The sequence below is a fragment of the Bombina bombina genome, chromosome 1 (genome assembly GCF_027579735.1).
Source record: "Bombina bombina isolate aBomBom1 chromosome 1, aBomBom1.pri, whole genome shotgun sequence".
Classification (NCBI taxonomy): Eukaryota; Metazoa; Chordata; class Amphibia; order Anura; family Bombinatoridae; genus Bombina; species Bombina bombina.
In genome coordinates, this window is record NC_069499.1 from 1,495,246,876 (window position 1) to 1,495,264,416 (window position 17,541).

The 17,541-nt window shown below is 38.7% G+C and overlaps 1 protein-coding gene across 3 annotated transcripts in view; it reads right to left on the reverse strand.

The window, feature by feature from the left end:
* LOC128653995 (sterile alpha motif domain-containing protein 9-like) overlaps nt 1–17,293 on the reverse strand; it is a 50,643-nt gene extending 33,350 nt beyond the window's left edge. The window contains exons 1-2 of one of the 3 annotated variants that reach the window (XM_053707619.1): nt 17,071–17,293; nt 6,243–6,303 (exon numbers count right to left, since the gene is read on the reverse strand). In XM_053707619.1, the coding sequence (XP_053563594.1) occupies nt 6,243–6,303; nt 17,071–17,102 (93 nt within the window). In that variant the 5' untranslated portion in view covers nt 17,103–17,293. The remainder of the gene's footprint in view (nt 1–6,242; nt 6,304–17,070) is intronic. The other 2 variants (XM_053707628.1, XM_053707636.1) reach the window with 2 other exon arrangements.
* Nucleotides 17,294–17,541: the final 248 nt, after the last annotated feature.

The window sequence follows — 17,541 nt, forward strand, 5'->3', positions numbered from 1 at the left end:
ATTGCATAAGATCTAGGATTGTGTATTTTGACTAGGATGGCCAATAGCTTGCCTGCTTTGTTGCCATGTCTATAAAAATGACCTTGTCTATGGATATTGTATTTGTTTTCTTGTTGGGTTAAAAAGGTATCTCTAGTTTGTCTTGTTGCGTGGGAGGGGTTGGAAAGATAGTTAATATATGCTTCCGTAAGTTGTGACAGAAATGTATCTATTTTTTTGGATAGTAATGTGCAGTGAAGGATGTTATGTGTCCCCCTCATGACTGCTTTGGAGGCATGCCAGAATAAATCCAGGTCCTCTGTGTGTTGGTCGTTATCTGATGTGTATTGTGCCCAGAACGCTTTAAGATGTTGCCAAAATTCTACATTATTATATATGTATTATATATATTATATATGTAAGAGGGGAACCATTACATTTTATTTGAGAGTTTCTGCGTTAGTGGTTGAAGTATCATATGGATCGGGGCATGATCTGAAATTGTTGTTTGTCCTATTGTGGGTGAGATTTCAAAGTGGAAGAGGTTATAAAGAAATCAATCCGTGAGAGTGTATTTTGTGATTTAGAGACGCAAGTGTAATCCCTTTCCTCTGGGTTCTGCTCCCTCCAGACAGCCGCCAGACCCAAGGTTTCTTTGAACGTGTTCATTAACTGTACTTCTCTCTTATATCTTGAAACATCTTTTTTGGTTGTGGTAACTATCATAGGATTTTTAAATCTATCTAATGGTAAGGTGTGTGCTAGATTAAACTCTCCTCCAACAATTATTGGTATGTTGTCATATGTAGCCAGCTTGGCTTGCAGTGTTGACCAAAAATTTGGACAATATACATTGGGGCCATAAACATTGCAAACAACATAAGTAAAAGTGTGGATGTGCATTAATGCAATGATGTATCCGCCTTTCTTTCATGTAATTGTCAAGAGTCCATGAGCTAGTGATGTATGGGATATACAATCCTACCAGGAGGGGCAAAGTTTCACAAACCTCAAAATGCCTATAAATACACCCCTCACCACACCCACAATTCAGTTTTACAAACTTTGCCTCCTATGGAGGTGGTGAAGTAAGTTTGTGCTAAGATTTCTACGTTGATATGCGCGTCTCAGCATTTTAAAGCCCGATTCCTCTCAGAGTACAGTGAATGTCAGAGGGATGTGAAGGGAGTATCACCTATTGAATGCAATAGTTTTCCTCACGGGAGATCTAGTTCATAGGTTCTCTGTTATCGGTCGTAGAGATTCATCTCCTACCTCCCTTTTCAGATCGACGATATACTCTCATATTCCATTACCTCTACTGATAACCGTTCCAGTACTGGTTTGGCTATCTGCTATATGTGGATGGGTGTCTCTTGGTAAGTATGTTTTCATTACTTAAGACACTCTCAGCTATGGTTTGGCACTTTATGTATTTATATAAAGTTCTAAATATATGTATTGTACTTCTATTTGCCATGATTCAGGGTTTCAGTATATTTCCTTTTGCAGACTGTCAGTTTCATATCTGGGAAATCCATTTTTTAGGAAAAATGTATTTCTTACCTGGGGTATAGTCTTTTTTCAGTTGACTGCTGTTTTAAATTTGCAGGCAGAATTAGGATCGCGAGGGTGCAAAATGCCAAAGTATATTGCGTCATTTTTGGCGCTAGATTTTTTGGCGCAAAGTTACATTCGATTACGCAAATTCGTTGTCACGAATACCAGGCTGCAAGGGTTAAACCCCTGCCCCCTATAACCTTCCCCCTGTTGCTATCTAGTCTAGGTGTGAAGTGTTTTTCTGTTAATTGTGTGAGTCATCCATTGTCCTTTTGTAAGTCAGGCTGTGATTAGAATCTGTTTAACTAACCATTGTCTGATGTTTGTCTCATTGTATAATATTTGTTCCTATTTGTGTAGTAAATACCCCCATGTGTTGGAAATGTCTAAAGCTGTGTTTTCTGTGCAATAATCCCCTACCCCTATAACCTCACCCATGTTGTTATCTAGTCTAGGGGTAAAGTGTCTTTCTGTTATTGTGTGAGTCATTCATTGTCGATTTTGAAAGTCAGGATGTGATTAGCATCTGCTAAACTAACTATTGTCTGATGTTTGTCTCATTGTATAATATTTGTTTCTATTTGTGTAGTAACTACCCCCATGTGTTGGAATTATATAAAAGCTGTGTTTTCTGTGCAATAAAGCAGTTCTTATTTTCACCTGAATTCTAGTCTGTCTAGTCATTTAGGTGGGCTCCAGCTAGAATCACTTTCCTGGGCTACATAGCAACCTGTTCAAGGCAGAGAAAGTATTCTCAGGCAGAGCTACCTGGGTCTGGGTAGCTTGAGTCTGTCACAGGGTGGGACCCTGGGTACTGATGCTGTTGGGCATCAGGGGTAGCTACAGGCTGTGGTCACTTGCCAGTTACATAGCTGCAGTCGGCAGGGAGGAAGCAGGACCCGTTGGGTGGAGCTACCCAGTCGGGGTAGCCGGGGTATCAGTCACGTTGGCTGGCAGCGGTGGGATCTGCTTCTTCCACAGGGTTCCTGCTGACAGAGGAGAAGTGCCACAGTAACTGGTAACCATGGAGGCCAAGTTCCGATTGAGAATGACAGAAGCGCTGGCCCCACTGTACGGTCCTGGTTCTGCACAGAACGAGAGGGAAGAGAGGAACTTTTTCCATCAGCGACTCTGGTGGAAGGCTGTCCAACAGGAGTGGGACAGTTTTGGAAGGTCCTCCCCACTGATACGGAAAGGTACTGGCTCCAGCTAGATTTACGAATGCCTTTCCTGGGAGAGCAGCCCAGGGAGGAACAGCTGATTGCCTTACATGGACTGGTCCAGACAGAGATGGTGCTGGAGGATGGCTACCGAGCCCTCCAGTGGTATGCTATGTATGTGTGGTCATGGCTGGAGGAGGTCTACCCAACAGAGGGCTTTGGCTTTGGCGCCCCTGGATTACTATTTGAAAAGATGCTAAAGGACCCCGACTTTGGGGATAAGACTGACGAAAGACTGGCTGAAATTCGCGGATACCGAGAGAGACTGTTGGATCTTTCGGGAGTGCCATGGCTTGAAGCTGATCTGAATTTTATGATTGTCCAGGAATGGGAACTGGAAGTGGCATATGCAGAGCTGCTGGATCCTGATCAGCAATCTGGCTCCGAGCTTATGGTCTTGGACCAGGGGGCCACCCTAGCAGAAGCGCTGGCAACCGGGCAGAGAGCCGCCAGCCTCTGTCTAGCACCTGCAACAGCTCCAGGAAACCAGGGAGAGGAGGAAGTCGTCCTCCCTCCCCTTACAGAGAACCCCTTGCAGGGAGAGATGGATGTCAATAACCCTCCCCAGCAGCAGAACCCCTTCCCAGGAGAGGAGACAGTCGGTCTCTCTCCCCAGCAGCAGAGCCAGGAGCTGGGAGAGGAGACAGTCGGTCTCTCTCCCCAGTGGCAGAGCCATCCCCTGGGAGTGGAGGTAGTTGTCCTCCCTCCCTGTAAGCAGAACCCCTTTCTGGGAGAGGAGGCAGTCGGTCTCTCTCCCCAGCATCAGATCCATCCTTCGGGAGTGGAGGTAGTTGTCCTCTCTCCCCTTACAGAGAAGTCCTTGCAGGGAGAGACGGGTATCGATATCTCTCCCCAGCGGCTGAATCCCTTTCTGTGAGAGGAGACAGTTGGTCTCTCTCCCCAGTGGCAGCACAGTTTCCCATGGAGCGGAGGTAGCAGACCTCCCTCCCCAGTGGTAGATCTCCTTCTCGGGAGAAGAGTCAGACGGACTCTCCCCTCAGTAGCTTGGCAGGGTCTCTACCCTTTTCTTCTCCCAGGAGTATTTCTCACAGGGGGCAGACGTTGCTTTGGGCAAGGAGGATAAAAGTGTATACAGTTGGTGCCACATGTTTGGGCACCCGAGCTTTACCTGCCCCACCAAGGAGCAACCTCCCCCTCTGGCCTGGGGTGGGAATACATCTGTGAAACCGGCACTAGCTTTGTTTGTGGGTGGGTCACAGAGTGTCACAGAGAGAGGCAGTGTGGCCATAGAACTTAAGGACACTGGAACTTGTGGAACAGCAATTGTTTTGGAGCCGGCCTTAGAAAACTTGTTCGGGACGTTGCCTTATGTGACTATCCCTGCGCCCAGCGAGCTGCACTTAGTCTTATGGCGCGGTCGGGCCTTGCTGTGACTATACAGCTGGCCCGATGCGCTGAGTAAATATAACAGACCCATTCAGCAGAGAGCAGTTCTGTGAAACAGCGTTTTTTTTTTTTTAAAATTAATAGGGGAAATTATGTTTTATAAATGTTTGGCTAATATAATGTTATATAATTCTGCACTATGTGCAGAATAATATAATGTTATATAATTCTGCACTATGTGCAGAATTATATAACATTATTTTTAAAGTTTACTGACACTTTAAGATTTCAGGAAGACTTCTAGTCTATTTGTTATCTTTTCTGGTTCTAGGAAAGGCCAGAAGACTTCTGCCTTTTCCTTGGCTTCTTGGTTAAAGCTTTTGATTCATCAGGCTTATTTGGAGTCGGGTCAGGCCCCGCCTCAGAGAATTACAGCTCATTCTACTAGATCAGTCTCCACTTCATGGGCTTTTAAGAATGAAGCCTCAGTTGATCAGATTTGCAAAGCAGCAACTTGGTCTTCTTTGCATACATTTACTAAATTCTACCGTTTTGATGTATTTGCTTCTTTGGAAGCAATTTTTGGTAGAAAAGTCCTTCAGGCAGCTGTTTCAGTTTGATTCTTCTGCTTATGATTTAAGTTTTTCTTTTCATTTATGAAAATAAAATTATATTTTGGGTTGTGAATTAATTTTTTTCAGCGAAAAATGGCTGTTTTTTATTTTATCCCTACCTCTCTAGTGACTCTTGCGTGGAGTTCCACATCTTGGGTATTGCTATCCCATACGTCACTAGCTCATGGGCTCTTGCCAATTACATGAAAGAAAATATAATTTATGTAAGAACTTACCTGATAAATTAATTTCTTTAATATTGGCAAGAGTCCATGAGGTCCACCCTTTTTATGGTGGTTATGATTTTTTTGTATAAAGCACAATTATTTCCAAATTCCTTTGTTGATGCTTTTTACTCCTTTCTTTATCACCCCACTACTTGGCTATTCGTTAAACTGAATTGTGGGTGTGGTGAGGGGTGTATTTATAGGCATTTTGAAGGTTTGGGAAACTTTGCCCCTCCTGGTAGGATTGTATATCCCATACATCACTAGCTCATGGACTCTTGCCAATATGAAAGAAATGAATTTATCAGGTAAGTTCTTACATAAATTATGTTTTTTCATCTATTACAGTATGTGTAAAGGAAACTGGAAGTCCCTTTCTAACCAATATCGCCACTCCACGTTTTCTACCCTCGGTTGGTGTGTAGAGAATTTGACCCACCCACCTAGATTTTAGCTTTTCATGTTTTGGGGCTGACAATCTGGTTTCTTGGAGTAGTGCTATGTCTGTCTGTAATGCATTGAGATGTGGTAATATCATACTCCTTTTTGCGGGGGAAGTTATTCCTCCAATGTTCCAAGAGGTTATCTTATACAGGTAGCCCTCAGTTTACGCTGGGGTTAGGTTCCAGAAGGAATGGTTGTAAATCGAAACCGTTGTAAATTGAAACCCAGTTTATAATGTAAGTCAATGGGAAGTGAGGGAGATAGGTTCCAGGCCCCTCTCCAAATTGTCATAATAACACCTAATACATTATTTTTAAAGCTTTGAAATGAAGACTTTAAAAAAATAATCACACAACACAGAATATATAATTTAACTAAGTTAAATGAACAAAAACATTTGCTAAACAGCGTTATAAACCTAATAAAATAATCACACAACACAGACTTCACTTGCATTTTTTCTGCAAACATTTCTTTCTATGCATTCCAATCTGGACTGATTTATAGACAGGAAAATCTTGTTCCTTTGAAATCTGCTCGATAGCTCAGGTCTGGTTTAACTGATTAATTTCAGCTTGCTTGGCTTTGCTGCAACACAAGCGGACAGCTCCACCTACTGGTTATTTTAATAAATGCACTGCTTCTTAATGCTTTTCAATACCAGTCATATGACTGGAAAAAAAGGTTGTTATTCTGAAACGGTGTAAATTGAACCGTTGTAAAACGAGGGCCACCTGTATTTCATAGCCATGTTGGTGTTTTATGCTTAGAAATATGTGTATCGTGGAGGGTTGTTTATGGGGTAGATTTGCTAGATAGGTATGTGTGAGGTAGTTGTGAAGGAAACTTACTGTGTAGACTTGAAATGAGACTGTCCACGATTGGCAGGTCTGCGGGCACCCAGGGCTTGACCTGAGGAAAATGGTTTGATCATTAATACAAAACTTTGACGCCTTAATATCATAAATAATAATACAGAAATTTAAGTTGTTGGTATCCCAAAAGAAAGGTTGTAGTGCTGGACAAGACAAACTGAAGGTTCAGAAAGCTAGCAACCATCCCTTCCCTGTTGTCATGCCATGTATCATTATAAGATTTCAAAATGTTTGAGGCAATATGCGTCGTATGATTATGTGTAAATAAAAGGCCTAATGACATCTGAAACATTGATCTAATAACCTCTGATATTGTGAAGTGTGCAGTAAGCATGGTACAAAAGAGTTGATGGGGGTGGCTAATGTCTGGATCAATGGTACGGTGAACTCTTGTTATTCTAAGAGGTGGAGTGACAAAATATAATGTGATAGGGATCAATTGGCAGTCTATATTAAGACCAGGAACATCCCCAAATAGGCATTTATAGGTATTAAGCTTAGAAATAAGACTTTCTAGTAAAGTTTTTCTCAGTTTTATAACAGGGAGTCTCCCAGGGGCTAGGCTACGGTAAGGAACACATTTTGCAAACAAAACAACACCAAACATTTGCTTGTTAAAGGGACATAATACTCATATGCTAAATCTCTTGCAACTGATGCAGTATAACTGTAAAAAGCTGACAGGAAAATATCACCTGAGCATCTCTATGTAAAAAAAGGAAGATATTTTACCTCACAATTTCCTCAGCTCAGCAGATAAGTTCTGTGTAAATAATTATACTCAGCTACTGCCCAACTGCAGGTAAAAAAAAATAAAAAAAATGAAGAAATGAACAGCAGCCAATCAGCATCAGCAGTGCTGAGGTCATGAACTCTTTTACTGTGATCTCATGAGATTTCATTGTAAATTTCCTTACACTGAATAGGGAAATAAGATGAGAGTGCACAGGGCTCAAGCCTTCAGCTGTCCCTGTACAGAAATACTGATTTGCTGCTTAGAAGTCCTTTACAATGGGACGTGGCTACTGAGAAACTTTTGAGGTAAAATATCTTCCTTTTTTACATAGAGATGCTCAGGTGATATTTTCTAGTCAGCTTTTTACAGCTATACTGCATCACTTTCAAGTGTTTAAACATTTGGGTATTATGGCCCTTTAAGGTTTAGGAGAACATCCAAAAACTTGCATACTTTCAGCAGTCTCATGATAATAAAACACTGAAGGCACAAGCTATGGTACAAACCTATTGTGCAACAAAAAATAATTACAGTGAACATTAGTCTGTGAAGACAAGAAAGGATGTTTGAATACTAAAGGATTAACATCTTTGTCATATCTAAGGTCAGCCATTTTTTGTCTCCTTTTCAGAGGCCAGAAAGACCTGTGCAGCCGCTGGCGAAGTGAAGAATTTTGGTCCAGATGTTGTTTGCAGCCGCAGTTTTGCCGGGTATATAAGGGTTACCTGGCGTCCCTGCTCGTGTAGTCTGGAGCAGAGTGGGGCAAATTATTTTCTTTTCTTTGTTACTTCAGTGTAAAAGTCTTGGAACAATAAAAGGCGATTCAAATTTCACTTCATTCTTTGCTCTGTATGCTCTCATTACAGATCATTTTTCTTGGTAATTGAGACATTTTAGAATGACTTGCAGAGTCTTGCCTTCATGTTATCTAGTTCTCTTTCAGGGCCCAAGCGTTGTGCTCTTTCGATATTCAGTGGCAATCTGTCTGGGGAGATACCCAGCAGCCTTGGAAATGTCAGTGCCGTGAATTCTAGAAGATCTTTATCTTTAATGGATTCCGGTATTCCAACAATGCGCAAGTTGTTTCGGCTGCTGTGGTTCTCTAGGTCTTCTATGCAATCTTGAAGAAATTGATTTTGTGTTAGTAGATATTTCAAGGAGCCTTCTGACTCATGTTGTTTATCTTCTCCTTCAAATATTCTTTGTTCAGCCGATGTAAGTCTGGTAGAAAATTGCCTGACTTCGCTGGTCAGGGTGTCCACTCCAGCTTGTAGGGAGTCCATTTTAGGTAGAAAGAACGCCTAAAATTTTTGTAACAGATTAGTACCTTTTCACTTTGAGGTTGTGCAGTTGACTGGATTTCAGCGACCTGGCGCTGTTTCTTTCAGTGCCTTTGGGCTTATGGCTCATGGTGTCTGTTTTTGGAGAGGATTTGTCTACTTTCATAGAATGTTTGTTCCTTTTTTTCCGTTATAGCAGAAAGTGGTTGCTTATGGAAGTTAGGAAAGTTCCAGCATGTATAGACAGTACTGTGAAATGAGAACCCTAGGCTTGTATTCAGGTCCCACAATGTTTGAGCTGTAGATATGTATGTTGCCTGTCTATGTTTTATGCAGGTATTATACTGATATCTTGAGTAGAGTATTTATTCACTGTTTCCCTGTTGCACAAGTGCAGTTTGTTTTATATGCCACTAGATGGTGATGCAGTCCTCAGAAAGTCAAACAAGTAGCTGTTGGGTACAGAAGTTAGGAAAGTTCTAGTATGAGCAAACAATATTATGCAATAAGAGCCCTGGTATTGTACCTTGTTTAGCTAGCGTGTAACCAGTAAACATGCACTCTTTTTCCCTGTTAGTTGTACAGGTGCTGCAATGGTATTTGCAGCTGTTGTATTTTGCTTGTCCTGTGTCTACAGGCACTATGTTGTTATTATAAACACAAACGCAGAAAAAGAAAAACAGTCCTTTCTCAGTAGTGTAGAGGTCTGTCTTATGAACTGGCTAGAGATGTATGGGTAGATAATCTTTCAAATGACACAATGTTATCCTCAATAAATAAGGGTATAATTCACTGTGATCCAGCTATACTGTGTTGATTTGTTTTCTAGGATGGGCCAGCCAGTAGTGTGGTTAAAGTGTTATTTTTCCTCCTCAAGCCTACACCCACATGTAATTCACTTTTGTTAGCAAGTGTAGCTGTATTTTATACAATTATGCCAGGCAGTCTTACTAACGGTTGGGTGGCGTATGTAGGGCTTGTAGCACATTACCTTCACTCAGATGGCAGTGAAAAAAGGAATCTGTCTGCAGGAAATACCTCCAAGTAGCTGTGTGCGTTATTAGCCACACTGCTCCTGTTCCTTAAGTCTCCCCTGCCTGTAACTGCCCAGGTGGTGGTGTATAATGCCTGTGGCAGATGTATCTCACCATTCAGCCATGTTGTAGTGCAGCATTAGCATCAGCAGAGCTGCCTGCTGTAAGAAAATGCAGTGGAGCCGCGTCTCAATATGGCGCCTGTTCGCGCCTCTTCCTCACTCTTTCCGTGGGCTAGGACCGATGTTGGTGTCCTGCATGTGGGGATTTCGGCCAGATTGTGTCAGCGCTATTGCTGACCGCCTTCCTGGCAAGAAGGATACACAGGGATGACCAGGAAAGCAGATTTTATTGCTTTTGTTAGAAAAAGTTGCGGAGCTCGCCTCTGCTGCTGCTCGCCGGTCATCCTGCCCACCAAAAGTGCCTGTTTTAATGTGTTTTTAATGGAAATACTTTCAATTCCTATGATCTTTACATAGGAAAAAAAATTATTTTATTCTAAAATATATACTTCTCTATCTATCTATAAAATCTCTCTCTCTCTAAAGTATATATATATATATATATATATATATATATATATTCATATATAATGGCAAGAAAAAGTATGTGAACCCTTTGGAATTAGTTTTTCTGCAAGAATTGGTTATAAAATGTAATCTAATCTTCATCAAAATCACAAGTATAGACAAATGCAATGTGCTTAAAGGAACAGTATACACCCATTTTAATTTAACTACATGTAATAGACACTATATATATATATATATATATATATATATATATATATATATATACTATATATGCACTATATACTGATATAAAAATCCAGTATAACACCTTTTAAAAATTTACTTAGAAGCTCCCAATTTAGCACTGTTGATGAGGTTAGGCTGGGACACCCACTGAAAGGGTCTGAGAGCAGACCTTCCCTCCCTCTCCTGCATATGAATAGACCCATTATACAAGCAGCAATACATCTAAAACTTCAGTAAAACACTTGCATTTAATAGCTAGTTGATCCTCCTTTGGCAGCAAAAACCTCAATTAAGCATTTCCAGTAGCTGTGGATTAGACCTGCACAACATTCAGGAGGAATTTTTGACCACTCTTCCTTACAAAACTGCTTACAGCCCACGGCACATCAGTCTTCTACCAATGAGGTGCCGCTTGCACCTCTGAGCCGTGCATGCATACAGAAATCTGTCAGTTGACACACTCGGCTATTGGTTTAGAGGTGCAAGCGTCACCTCATTGAAAGAAACTGATGTGCCGTGGGTGGCCGGAGCTACTGAATTTAGCGCTGTGCAACGGCACAAAAAAGGTGAGTTTAGCACCCTATTTTTTAGATTTCATCACACACATTCCCTTTGATTTTTTGTGATGCTAAATCCTAGTGTTTGTTAAATGCTTGGATTTACCATCACTTCAAGCTCAGCCATATTCTTAGGATGTCTGGTGTGAACAGCTCTCATGAGGTCATTCCACTGCATCTCTATGGGGTTAAGGTCTGGGCCACTCTAAAAGGTTGATTTTCTTTTTTTGAGGTTATTCTGTAGTGGATTTACTTCAATGTTTAGGATTATTGTCCTGCTGCATCACTCAACTTCTACTAAGCTTCAGTTGGCACACAGCCATCCTGATATTATCCTGTAGGATATCTTAAAAGGACAGTTAAGTCAAAATTAAACGTGCATGATTCAAATAGGGCATGGAAGTTTCAACAACTTTCCAATTGACTTTTATCATCAAATTTGCTTTGTTATCTTTGTTGAAAACTAAACCTAGGTAGGCTCATATGCTAATTTTTTAGCCCTTGAAGGTCGCCTATAATCTCAGTGTATTTTGACAGTTTTTCAGAGCTTGACAGTGCTAGTTCATAGATAACATTGTGCTCACCCCGTGGAGTTATTTATGAGTCATCACTGATTGGCTAAAATGCAAGTCTGTCAATAGAACTGAAATAAGGGGCAGTCTGCAGAGGCTTAGATACAAGGTAATCACAGAGGTAAAAAGTATATTAATATAACAGTATTGGTTATGCAAAACTGGGGAATGGATAATAAAGGGATTATCTATCTTTTTAATCAATAAAACATTTGGTATAGACTGTCCCTTTAATAAATTTGGGAATTAATTTTTCCCTTGATGATAAGTAGTCCAGGCCATGAAGCAGCCCCAAATCATAAAGCTCCTTCCACCGTAAATAACCATTGGGATAAGGTTTTCATGTTGGTGCCCTTTTTACGCCATACATAGTGATGCGTGTTCTTTCCAAACAACTCAACATTAGTTTCATCAGTCCACAAAACATTTTCCCACTAGTTTTGTGGAGTGTCAATGTGGTCTTTAGCAAACTTGAGACACGCATCAATGGTTTCTTGGGAAACAGCGGCTTTCTTCGTGGTGTCCTGATGTGATCTTAACCAGTTCCAATTATTTCTTCAAGTTTTTAGCTTTCACTGTGTGCCTTTTAAGTCATCTTGGCTGGACAGTGCTTCTAGGGAGAGCCGCCACAGTACTAAATTGTCTTTTAGCTTTTGTTAAAGTCTTTAGCCTAGGTTTCACGTATTTTCCATTCTATACTTTGGACATTTAAATGATATATTCAATATATAAAAGAACAATACAATATTTTGTGTATTATTAGCTAAAACAGATTGTGTTTGTTAATTACTGTAACTTAGATGAACATTAAACCAAATTTTAATACAAATTTATACATAAATGCAGTCATTTCTGAAGGGTTCACATATTTTTTCTTGTCACTGTAGTTATATAGGTATAGATATATATTTTACAAAAAAAAAATCATATATATATAAATATATATATATATATATATATATATATATATATATATCGAAATTTATATTTTAAAATAAAAAGAAAATTTTCTTCTATGTAAAGAATATAGGAATGTAAAGGATTTCTAATTCACTTCAGGTTTTGCGCAGTTGGTCTAATGCAGTGTCGAGTTAATGTGCAAGCGATAACTGTTATGTTTTTTTTTTTATAGCGTGCTTCATACAAGTCTACAGGGACAAGTTAGAGTGGTGGCGGTATTCGTAGTCCTGAAGTTAGCGTGTCTCTGTCTTCGGCTTGTGCTCTAAATTTGTACTTTCAACTTGTAATACACGCACTAATCCGACCGCAATAAATGTTTACATCGAGAGCAGTTAGCACACTAGCGAAAATGTTATTTCGTGCACCACTTGTAATCTGGTCCTAAGAGGGTTGTTTGTGCTGAAGTATTTTTTGGCTGGGAACTTTCAATTTATTCTGTAGTGAAAGGATATATAGACTGAAGTATTTGACAGATAATACGTACATAGTGCAACAGTCAGTCGGGTTGGAGTTGCTCTGGTATTGCCTGAAGCAGATAAATCTCATTTTTGATTAATCATCCTATACATGATCAGCGACTACGCTGTGAACTGCCAGACAGTAAACATGTACACGTTTTTCTCTAGCCTTGTATTAGCCACACAGATCTGTCCGTTTGCTATTGTTATGGAGTATAAAGATTTACTGTTATAATCATTCCTCTCGATTGCCCACAGGTTGAAAAGCTTTGATTGTATATCTGTCACAAAGGGCATCCTTTGGGCAGAATCTAACTCTACATGTAAAACCCTTGAACTGCAAATCAGAATAATACAGATGGGGACAGTTAAAGTAATGGGGAACACCTGATCTGATAGACAAGAGTCTAGTTTTGCAAGGAAAGAAAATGTGCCTCATCATGTAGTATTCAGGATAATAAAGTATAAAGATAGGAATAAGAACACTCACAAGAAGTAATCATCTGTGAGTTAATGTGCTGTATCTTTTAGTCATCTACCTAACTGCCCGAGGCACTCCACACCTTGTTCATAGTACTCAAGTAGCAGAAGGCAGCGCAAATAAAGGTCATAACATATACATAAAAACTATTTAAAAACACAAATGACGCACTTCACAGATAAATGTTTGACGTTTCCTCAGATTTGTTCTGACCCCTGTTTATTTGGGGAGTGCTGCTTAATGTGCGTATTGGAGTGGAAATTTGTTCTACATTCTAGGAGTTGATAAACTGCATTTGGTTTACATCACTTTGTAGTGGTCCCTTTATAATTCTGTTTTGTATTTGGTTTTGTAAAAAAACAAGGGCGGGTCCTAGACATCTAGAGATGTAGGGGAAGGGCTTTGATTTAAGGGCACAGCTCTTATAGATTGGAACAGTTTACAAAACAAAGAAAAACATGTGACATTTATCAATTTAACCAAATGAAAAATAAATATGAAATAAGAAATATTATTAAACTAAAAATACAAAAAAACAATAAGAATAAATGTGATTATAAGGCAATGCAAAGAATGCACTCCTAATTACAAATCCAGGGGTGTATTCATGTCCAAAAGTCCCAAAATGAAAATGACAGAAATATTTATTTAAACTTAAAATTATTGTGGAAAAATACCATTATAAAAACATTAAAAAGCCAGTTTGTGGGTACATATAGCAGTGGGCAGAATCCTCAGTTAAATTTGCAAAATAAGAAGGTGCTAACTTCTATGGGCAGCAAATCTTAAAAACACAAAGCCTATCTGCTTCACTCTAACCAATTTTGTCATTTGCTGATAAAATCACCAATCACTGAGTATAACATAGCAGGGTCAGATTAACGACCAATTGCCAAGTGTATATGCAAAAAAACATTTCTGTTTTGTGTTTGGAGCTATGGTCCTTCTGATGCACATTTTTTATAGCGCATGATATTTACTTTTAGAGGATTTAAAAAACAAAAATCTTTTGATTTTTTTTCTGCGTTGCCTTGGTAACTTGTTTGTTTAAGATTTGCAGAGGCTCTTAGATTTGTTTGACATCGAGCTGGCATTGGGTGGAGGTGCAGCATATATTTACTACAGCCAGCCAGTCACTGTGCTGTAGAAACACACATAAGGCAAGGGGCAGCAGGCTTATAAAAGGGCTCTGTATACTGGGATCTTTATTCTAATGAAGTCTGCAGAATGAAATTTAAACTCTAGTTGGAGTAATACTGTAATACTGAAATCCAAGACTGTAGCATATCAGTCATCTTTAGTTGGTATACAATGAGTTTGCTCATTCTCGCATATTTTTTTGCAACCATGAGAAATATCTTCCTTCATATCACAGTATACAAATTGAATTGACTTTTCATGTTTCAGATATAATATAATTAATCTCTGAATGTTGTTATGAAAGACAGGCTGAGTAAGGTGTATTATGCCAAATAAAAACTCTAATGCCTTATTGTATAATGATTTATTTATTCAACATTTATCAAGTTATTAAATTGTCATTAAGGCTTTGGAACGAGATGGATTCTTATAAACACTTATATTAACCTGTTATTACGTTTGTTTTTGGAAAACTTATGTATGCATACATCTTTGTCTCTCTTGACAATTTTATTATTTCATTTATGTTTTAATTTTTTATTGAATAAATATATTGTTTTTGATATGTTTTATTTTGTGCACTGTTATCCTTTTCTCTTTTTTTTGGGGTCCCATACTGTTATATTCACTTTTCTGAATACAGCTCATTGACAGACAAATAAAAAAAAGAAAGGAAGGAAGCAATATATCTTTTTATTGTTTTTCTTTTTTTTTTGGGGGGGGGGGGGTTATTTTGAAGAGTCATGGTTAGGGTTAATAGTGGTCCAGATCAGCAGAATTTATGATTGATTGGGGTTTAGGTCCAAGTTTTGATACAGTGATATAGAAAATGAGAGGAGAAGGGCAGAAGGCTAAATAATTTACATTGTGGGTCTGCTCCCCATCCCACCTCCTGTATTAACAGCTATTGTCCAAGAACGAGGTATGTGCTGGTTTATTTAGCAGTTGGAGCACTCTTGGGATTCCAAGGGAATGCTGTGCTTGGTGTTTACCAGAGTAAGGCTTAGAGGTGGAGAAGCACATTTAGGTGTTAGAACTACAAAGCAATGGGAGATGCCTGGGTCTTCGGGGATATGTGGAGTAAGATGTACGAATCATTGCATTTTAAAGACTCACACATACAGGCCCATTTATCAAAGGGCTTGCGGACCTGATCCGACACTGCGGATCAGGTCCGCAAGACCTCGCTAAATGCGGAGAGCAATACCCTCTCCGTATTTAACATTGCACCAGCAGCTCACAAGAGCTGCTGGTGCAACGCCGCCCCCTGCTGACTCGCGGCCAATCGGCCGCCAGCAGGGGGGGTGTCAATCAACCTGCTCAGAGCAGGCGGACAGGGTTATGGAGCAGCGGTCTTTGTGACCGCTGCTTCATAAGTTGTGTTTCTGGCGAGTCTGAAGACTCGCCAGAAACACGGCCCTTCAAGCTCTGTACGGAGCTTGATAAATGGGCCTGATAGAATTATGTTGCAAGTAAGTACAAATAGAGACACTATACAAAAGCTGCCCTTGCTTTTTTATAGGACGGGCTCCCTTTTTTAATAAGATTTAATAAGTATGTCTCCTTTACAATGCATAAACAAAAAGTAAAACATTACATTTCTCATAATATATAAAATCAACACATAAATACATAATACAAAAAAATCAACAGAGGAATGTAAACCTCCAAATTGATTCCTCCATCTAAAAAACTAAAAAAAAAAGACACCACAAAAAAACATTGTAATCATTTATGTTAATCACTTTTCCTGTAATTTATATTGAATATTGTATTTTTCCACTGCCGGCAAAGTAGGCTTAGGATTCTTAAGGCTACAAAATACACAACATTCTACTACACAGTGATTGTTTGATTGGTGTAGTATAACATCTATATTTATCCCTAATTGGCTAGAGCAGAGGGCATATAATATACAGTATATACAGTACTTAGGAGGGCAAGTCCCTGGTCTGCAAAAACAATGCATATTTGGCTAACAATATAATAGTTTTAAATGCTTTTAAACATTTATTTTGTATGGAAATATTCTGCAACACAGTGCTTAATTATTGATATATGATATACTTATATAACAAATGAGTTTTATGTCTATTTAGTTGTTCCCTAGTTACAGAAACATGAAACCCAAAGCTTTTCTGCAATGATTCAGAGAGAGCTTACAAGCTGAACACATTAGGTGAGTCAGTGACAAGAAGCATATATACCTGTATGCAGCCACCAATCAGTAGCTAGCTCCCAATAATGCATTGCTGCTCTTGAGCCTACCTATGTATGCCTTTCAACAAAGGATACCAAGAGTACAAAGCAAATGAGATAACTGAAGAAAAATGGAAAGTTGTTTTATCAAAATTGTATACTCTATTTGAACCATGAAGGTTTAATTTTGAGTTTACTGTGTCTTTAAATATAATTTAAAGTTTTCTGCTACTGCACTAAAAAGTCACATCAAACCTTATTTGGAAATCTATTTCTATTCAGTGTGCTATAAAAGTCAACATTAATGTTAAAAAAAAATAATAAATATATATATATATATACAAAACGATTTCCAGCTCAGCCCTCCAATGATAAAGTGCATATGTAGACAAAAGGATGCCTGTGAGTGCATCCTTTTGTCTACATATATATATATATATATATATATATATATATATATATATATATATATATATATATATATATACACACACAGTGATAATACTACTCAAAATAAATAAAAAATTCCAAAACCCATGCATGTAGCATATTTACAAGTTCATTCAATTAGAGATTCACCTTATTTTATCCAATAAACAGCAGAACATATAACTTTAGCAATTTCTTACCTTAGAATTAAGAAGAAAAGTCCGTAACTCATGAAAAAGGAATGAGTACTCTGCTTTTACTTGGAACAAGTTGTAAAGGTCTTAAAATACATAACCAATTAAATTAGTCTTGAAATGAGTTAATGCATCTCTGCAAATACACTCTTACCAGAGCATGGGGACAATAGTTCTATGTTTTTGTTAGAGCATTAAATAATACAAATGCTAATTAGCATAACCTTTATTTAGCACTAGTTCCACCCCAAAACTTTTTAGTTTCAGTTTGGATCCCTTAAGTCACATAGTTGAGAAAAACAAAGGTGTGGTAGGAAACACATATGAAAACAAATCCACAATACCTTGATAAAAAAAAATTACAGCATATAAAATGAAAATGTGCATAAAAAGTTCCTAACTGAACTATTTCTCCTAAAATATAAATTAAAATAAATAAAAAATAATACAGTAGGTTGTGATAAACTCACAACAAAA